Source organism: Amborella trichopoda, chromosome 3, assembly GCF_054954075.1.
Source record: "Amborella trichopoda isolate Santa Cruz 75 chromosome 3, AtrichopodaSantaCruz75HAP2 v2.0, whole genome shotgun sequence".
In the NCBI taxonomy this organism is placed as follows: domain Eukaryota; kingdom Viridiplantae; phylum Streptophyta; class Magnoliopsida; order Amborellales; family Amborellaceae; genus Amborella; species Amborella trichopoda.
Window position 1 is genome coordinate 5,516,950 of NC_142338.1, and position 8,193 is coordinate 5,525,142.

The following is an 8,193-nucleotide window of genomic DNA, read 5'->3' on the forward strand; positions in this document are numbered from 1 at the left end:
TTATTGTTATTTCTTATTCTGCCGGACCATACAGGAGGTAAAGCTTTTGTATTTTTTGGGTTGCTTGCATATTCTTGGAAGCAAAGTTATTGTGAAGTATGGAATTAGTAGTCTCCAATTATGATATCGGACTCACCCAAAATTGTGATCTATAATATCAAACAAGTGACACGGTGAAATTCATGCATCTTTCAAGTGTATTCGCTATATGCTCTCCTCTGGTCTATCATCTACCATGCACCTGTGGTATGATATGCTAAACTCCTTTTATAGCATTGTGGAGTTTACTTGTGAGATTCTTGGGAGAGTGCCACACTCCTTTTTAACAATATGGTTATGGCTTCATGTTTGAGAGGGACTAAGGAGAGTGTGTGTGTGTGTGTGTGAGAGAGAGAGAGAGAGAGATGGAGCTCAGAATCATTTGGGTAGTTAGTTAATTTTTTAAAGGTGCGGTTTGCATAGAGCCGAGGCTCGAAACAATCAAAGTAGAGCCCAATAGTGTTGGGAATTGTGGTTTCGCAATTAAATATCTTTGTGATGGCTTTAAAATATATTTTCATATCTAATTATAAATTTTAAAGCTTAAAAAATAGTGTAGATCAAGCAGATCTATAAAAACTTTAAAATCTTGAAAATTGACGATTCAAAAATGTATTATAAGATGCATTATTTTTAAAACTTGAAATCCATTTTTTTTTTCATTTCCATGCATCTTGATATCGAGATGTTCAATTTAAGGATATTTGGGCATCAAAACAATTTTTTCTAACGAAAATTTTGAGGTAGGCTTCAATTTGATTGTTTAGAGCCTCGGCTTTATTAAACTTTCCCCATTTTTTAAAGGATCCGGCTTCTAAGCGGTCAAGTCCACATATGTTGAATTGTGGGTCTCTTAATAAATCTATTTTTGAGATGGATTTTAAGACTTAATTTTAAAGGCATGTAATCTCTAACATGGAGATCATGAATATGAAAAAATAAATAAATTTTAAAAATCAAAAATAATAATTCTAGTAAAAAATATTTGGACCGTTAGTTTTCATTGTTTTTAGATGGAACACCTACTTGCATCCATCTTTAAGATGGATGCTTCACATTTTTTGGATCGTATATGTAAAAATACGGTCCAGGCCACGTAAAACAATTTTCCTTTTTTAAAATGAAAAAGGTTATTTTATGTTTTAGGTAAAGGAGAGTGGTCGTTTGGATATTGAAACTTGGAAGTAGCGTCTTTGGGTATAAGGTGCCCTCCATATATTGTAAAAGTAAGGCGCCCCTCTAAAAATGTGTTTGGAGATTGTACTTCTCGGATCGAAATGAAAACTACTTTTATTCTTTATGAATTTTGAAATTATTAAAATTATATAAATTGATTAAATCTATGACCACTTGTAAATCTTGAAAATAGGTGGTCTAAATAACTTGTTCAAGATGTGTCATTTGTAGGACTTAAATATTATTTTTTTCTTCATATCCATACATCTCGATATCGAAATGATCAATTAATTGGAGGGCTCTCCAACTTCAAGACACTCTTCCTGAGAATTTTTTAGGATGTATTTTACTTCTATTTTTTGATAATGTTACTTATGCTTTATTGATCAATCAAAAGTTACAACCAATCAAAAAGGAAAAACATCTGAAATAACCAACTGATGCAAAGATACCCCTCGTTTTACCAAACCGTCAGCAATGTCATTAGCTTCCCTATACACATGTTGAAAACAGATTTGTAGACAGTCGCACATATGTATAATATCTAGCCATTTCCTCCTCAAATTCTAAGGTGACCTGGAAGTCTTTTAAACACCAATTAATTACATTCAAGGAATCCCCTTCTACAAAACATAACATCCTGATATTTTTCTGACGTAGAATCTAAATTCCACATTCCAATGCAATCAATTCTCCCTCATTAACCGTTATCTCCCCACATGAGCCAGCAAAACAAAATTGTGTTATCTCACCTCTCCATTTGCATCACGCACAATTCCTCTAACCCCAGATATAGGCTATATTTTACTTCAATAATATAAGATTGAGACCTTATATAAGTGTTTTTTGTGTTTTTTTTCTTAATTTACATGCTACTGTATGGTTTAATAAAGGTGAGGGTTTCAAATTTTCCATTAACCGGTTCCAAACACGAGTAAAAGAATTAGGTTGCGTTAGGTAAGCAACCAACATAAAAACTTTACCACATCTTATCATGAATCATGAACTTATATTATGAATAGAAAAACATAATTCACATAACAGCACTCAAATAATTGGGATAAGTCTTGAATGATAATGATGATGATCATATACATGCTGCTATTTGCAATTTAAAAATACGTAGAGGAAGAAAGGCACTCCATTGCCATGGAAGTAAATACCCCGAGATCATGGTCCCCCTTAAAATCAGTGGCTCACTGTAAACGCCCAAGGCACTCTCTCTCTCCCCTAATGCTCCCACTCTCCCTCGACGGACCTCAGCCAAATCACCCGACGCGAGCACGACTCGAGTCACAAGCCACCACCAAGTCAGGCCAGTCATTTTAACAAAAAATCAAGATTTAGGTGAAACTAGGGTGATTACGAGTTCTAATCACTCCTATTTCTTTTTATAAGGAGTCGCCGGTTGAGGCTAAAAAGAAGGCTTAGAATTCATATAAGGGGTTTTGGTTCAATTAAAGCCTACCTCAAAAATAAGTTTTACTAAAAGAGGTCGACTCTAAACAATCAAATTAGAGCCTACCTTAAAAATTTCACTAAAAGAGATTGTTTTAATGCCCAAATATCATCAAATTGATCATCTTGACATCAAGATGCATGAACATGTGAAAAAAAATAGAGTTCAATTTTTGAAAATAATGTATTTTGTAACACATTGTTGGACCGTCAATTTTCAAAATTTTCAAGCTTTCATAGATCTATCGATCTACATTATTTTTTAAGCTTTAAACTTTATAAATAAAGATAAAAATATATTTTAAGGCGATCACAAGGATTTCCAATATTGAAACCACATTTTTCGACAGTATTTGAAGGTAGGCTCTAGCTTGATTGTTTAGAGCCTAGGCTCTATACAAGCCGCACCCTTTGGTTTTCAAGGACACATTTATTATAGAATTTGTTGAATTATTCTAACTTATAGGTAATGGAAAGCCAGCCTTTGAGATAGAGAAGGGGTGCACATTTAAAATCAGGCTTCAAGGCCACATTTGGTAGGCGCAAAAATACTTTCGTGAAAGTGTTGTCGTATGAAAGAACTCCCCATATGATATGATGAGGTGTAGAAGGTTTTTTTCAGCCAAAATCTACATGAGACTCCAACAAAATTTTATACATGGATCAACAGAAGTATCCTCTCTCAACAGCATGACATAAACTTTCGAGGTCAAGCCCTTAAAAACACCAAAACAACAATAAAATTTGAATGATCAGCGACCCACATGAGATTGTGAATCGAGATGCTCAAGTTCTTCTACAACCTCATTCATGGTGGGTCGCATGCGAGCAGTGACTGTGGTACAATTAAGGGCAATTTGCAGAGCCCCCACCATTTGAAGTTTAAAGGAGTCACCAAATTTTGGATCAAGGACTTTAAAGGCGCCACCCTTTGTGTTCACTTTTCCTCTCACCCACTTCACAATACCAACCATTTCCCCGGATTCTGATAATCCTGCTTGTTTTCCGGTCACCAACTCCAGCAAGAGAACTCCAAATGCATAGACATCCATCTGTTCGGTTGACATCGTACTGTAACCGCATTCTGATGACCAACAAAACACTGTCAATAATTGACTCACTCTCTCTCTCTCTCAGAGCTATTCCAAGTTTGCCTGAATTCAGGCCTTCCATGCATGCTTGAATGTGACCATTGAGAAAAGCATTAAACAGAGTTTTGAACCAAAGATTGTTATGTAGCAACATGGATAAGAAATAGTTTACTACAGTCTATGCAATGATGCAGCTCTTCGCCAAGGTGAGTTACTCCACTTAGTCGGTCAAAAAGCCATATTTTTCACATTTTTGGGGATTTTTTTGAATTTTTAAAAGGCACTCTGAGTTACTCATCCGAGTCGTGAATCCAAGTAACACAAAGTCTATGTTTGGAAAGTAACATAGCAGGAAAAATGAGCTATGAACCCATAGAAAGCCAATTGTTTTTGTTTGAAACCTTGGCCTTGGACCGCATAGATTGTAGAAAACAATAAAGCCAAAGGCTAGAAACATGAACCCCTTACTGCAAGATTTTAGAATTCGCAAAACTATTACACTGTAAAAAAAATTAATGGAGAGTAGTCCTGAAAACATTTTACCTGGGGCTCTGTTACAGTAGGAACCCATTCCAGAATCCATGGATGCCTGGTAATCAGCTTCTCCGACAATGAGATTCAGCCCCAAATCAATGATTTTCGGCTCAAAATCGATACCCAAAACCACATTGCTAGCCTTGATATTTCTATGAAGAATCGGATCTTTTGAGATGCTGTGAAGATGAGCCAAACCCCTTGCTACCCCAACTGCAATTCGAAGCGTAAAATCCCAACCCAAGTTTCTCTCTCCCCCACAAACCCATCTTTCTAGGCTCCCATTCTCAAAATAATCATAAACCAGAAACATTGTCCCTTCTGAGTAGCAAAAACCCAATAATTCAGCTATGTTCTTGTGCCTGATTTTCTGCAACTTCTCAAGTTGAGCCATTAAACTTTTTCCAAGCTTTCTCTCACCAAAGTTCTTCATTAGCTTCTTAACCACCACAAATTTACCATTAGGAAGCTGAACTCTATAGACATGGCCAAAATTTCCAGCCCCAATTGAGTTTTTCTCTTCGAGGTGTGACAAAACCTCTAGTTCCGAGACCCCAGGAGAAGAAATGGAGTTGCAGTTTTTCGGGAGGCAAGACATTCGCCGGAGAGAAGCATACAGAACAATTACTCCAGCAAAAAGCATCAAAATTCCGCCAACAAAACACAGAGGTACAAAAAATCCGGCATGTTTTTTGGCCGGCATCTGGCGATCTTCACAGGAATCAGGTAAACCAGGGCCACAGAGACCTGGATTCCCTTGGAAAAATGAAGCAGGAAGGCCTGAAATCAAAGAAGGTGGTACATGGCCAGATAACTGGTTAAATGAGACATTGAAGAGAGCAAGTTTCAGGTTAGTGAGCTGAGGAGGAATCAAACCAGTGAGGTTATTAGAAGAGAGATCAATGTAGGTTAGGACTGGTAAGCTAGAGAGAGAATTTGGTATCTCTCCTGTTAAGTCATTACCAGCTAGAGAGAAGGAGACAAGCTTTTTACAGTTGGTCATGTCAGGAACTCTTCCTGATAGAGAGTTACGAGAGAGATTGATTATACTCAAAGAAGATGAATCTGGGTTGCAGAGATCTTCAGGGATTTCTCCATTGAAGTTGTTGTGAGACGCTGATAACCTATAAAAAGTAGTGATTTTGCCCAAACTAGAAGGTATGGTTCCATTAAAACTATTGTTATCTATTTGTATTTGTTCTAAGGTGGTAGCCATAGAAACTGAGCTTGGAATAAAACCAGACAACCTATTGTTTTCAGCTCTGATAAGCTTTATTTTTGGAAGTGACCATATATTTACAGGAAAATTCCCATTCAAAGCATTGTTATGAATCAGAAGCTTTTCAAGAGTAAGGCATTTCTCAAGAGAAGAAGGAACTGAACCAGTAAATGAATTACTCTGTAAACCAAGGTGGATTAAGGTATTCCCATGGCAGATATCAGAAGGAATAGCCCCATTTAACCTATTCCCTGAAACATCCAAAAATAGTAACTTCGTTTTTGAACCAAGATTAATGGGGAGCTCACCTGAAAAATTATTTAGAGAGAGGTCTATTACTTCCAACCCTTGTAAATCCCCGAAAAACCCAGGCACTCTACCATGAAAACCAGAGCCCTGAAGAAAGAAATTCCTCAATCTGTGAAGGCCGCTAAAGCTCAAAGGCATATCACTGTTGAGAAACTGGTTTTCAGATAAGTCTAAAACCTCAAGCTCTGTAAAATTTCCAAAAATGGAAGGAACCTTACCAGTGAACAAGTTATTGGCCAAGTTAAGAACTTTGAGGCTCTGTAAATTCCCTAAAGTGTAAGGTATGTGACCTTCAAAATGGTTTTTGCTCAAATCCAAGACCTCCATTGATTTCAAGAGTGAGAGCTGGTCTGGCAGGGTGCCCCACAAGAGATTGTTGCTCAGATTAAAGGTCTTTAGGCCATGGCATTGAGAAAGTTGCAGGGATAATGGTTGGTTGAAGAGATTGTTGGCTAGATTGAGGTTGGAGAGAGGAAGTTGGCAGACAGAGAGAGGAAACTCGCCATAGAGAAAGAGTGAATGAAGATCCAGAGAGAGAATGGAGAGAGAAGATGGGTTGCATTGGATACCAGTCCAGTTGCAGGGATGGGCATTTGTGGGGTTCCATGAAGAGAGAGAATTGTTTGGGTCACGAATGGAGGATTTGAAAGAGAGGAGAATGTCCATTTCTGAAGCTGAGGAGAGAGAAAGAGAGCACAGAATGGCGGCCATGAAAGTGGAGAAGAAGGTGGAGGGTGGCGCCATGGGGAGTGGGAAAAGATGGTGTTTTTGCAGAGATGAGGAGATTGGTGGTTTTACTGTTACGGGGTGTCTGTGTATATGTAGAGAGAGAGAGTGACTCTTCCTCCACAATCTCACTCGGATTTAGAGAGAGAGCACCAAAATCGAGTTGTGACAGTGATATGGGACGAAAGAGAGAGAGAGCACCAAAATCGAGTTTGACACAGAGCTCAGCTACGGGACGATAGAGAGCGAGAGAGAGAGTGAGTGAGCGGTGATTCTCTTCGATCGATTAAAGCGAAAGTCTGAGAAAGAGACGCTTGCGCCGACGTCCAGTCTATACAAACAGTTACGCAAAGATTAGGCGCTACCGCGGGGCCACACTCTACTTTTACCCCCCCCCCTTTTTTTTCTTTTTTTTTTTTTAAAAAAAAAAAAAAGACATTTTTAGGATTTCTATATTCTTCAATGCAGTCAGTCGCCAAACGGATTTGTCTATTTATGTTGTGTACATGAAGGTCATAATCAATCTTGTTTTTTAAAATTTAAAATAGATGGTTGTAGTAATATCATTGAATAGACACAAAGTTCTAAAAAAACATTATGAGAATTAGTCACTCACCTCGAGCCATCCAACATCTAGTAAGTAAAAATGATCGTAATCTCCATATATAAAAGATAAAGGACCTGGTTTCTATGCGGCTACGCTCACATATGTAGAAATGTGGACTTCTTAATAAATCTATTTTTGAGATGGATTTTAGGACTTAATTTTTAAAGACATGTAATCTCTAACATGGAGATCATGAATATGAATAAATAAATAAAATTAAAAAATAATAATTTTAATAAAAAAAAATTTGGACCGTTAGTTTCTATTTGTTTTTAGATGGATCACCTACTTGCATTTATCTTTAAGATGGACGCTTTACACTTTCTAGACCGCATATGTAGAAATGCGCTCTAGCCCGCATGAAACAATTTCAAAATATAAATGGTCTCTTTGTAAACAATCCCTAGTTGTCACTATTTAATATTTTACGCATTTGTTACTATACCAATTCATGATTATGTTTATTTTGATGGGTACTTTGAAATTAAATTAATGATATTATTAAAATATATTACGATACTATTTACCTTTGATACCAGGAGGTCATAATTACTCATAACCATCTGATGTAAAATCCGATTGATTGCTTGGGTGTATTATAAAGTTCGATAAAATTTGTTTTGAACTTTAAACTTGGTCTATAAAATAAATGTGTGGTTTGTATAGAGCCTATGCTCTAAACAATCAAATTAAAGCTTGCCTCCAAATACTGTCGAGAAATATAATTTTAATATTGAAAATATTTGTGATAGCCTTAAAATACATTTTCATTTTTATTTATAAAGTTTAAAGCTTAAAAAATAGTGTAAATCGATAGATCTATGAAAATCTTAAAAATTGACTGTCCAAAAATGCATTACAAAAAATACTATTTCAAATCTTGAAATCCATTTTTTCTCATGTTTATGCATCTTGATGTCGAGATGATCAATTTGAGGATATTTGAGCATCAAATTTTGAGATAGACTCTAATTTGATTGTTTAGAGCATCGGCTCTATATAAACTTTTCCCATAAAATAAATGCAACCACCCA

General features: G+C 36.5%; 1 protein-coding gene across 1 annotated transcript; it reads right to left on the minus strand.

Moving 5' to 3' along the window:
* Positions 1 to 3,174: 3,174 nt before the first annotated feature.
* LOC18439937 (Leucine-rich repeat receptor-like protein kinase family protein) lies at positions 3,175 to 6,858 on the minus strand. The gene is made up of 2 exons (XM_006850092.4): positions 4,308 to 6,858; positions 3,175 to 3,757 (listed from the first exon to the last, which is right to left on the minus strand). The coding sequence occupies exons 1-2, from the start codon at positions 6,568 to 6,570 to the stop codon at positions 3,426 to 3,428; spliced, it is 2,595 nt and encodes an 864-aa protein (XP_006850155.1). The 5' UTR covers positions 6,571 to 6,858; the 3' UTR covers positions 3,175 to 3,425.
* Positions 6,859 to 8,193: the final 1,335 nt, after the last annotated feature.

Bases quoted from the DNA above. Each gene is read 5' to 3' on its own strand.
- LOC18439937 (XM_006850092.4), bottom strand. From the start codon at position 6,570: ATGGCGCCACCCTCCACCTTCTTCTCCACTTTCATGGCCGCCATTCTG. The intron at 3,758-4,307 runs GTAAAATGTTTT...GTTGGTCATCAG, and splicing joins CTACTGTAACAGAGCCCCAG to AATGCGGTTACAGTACGATG.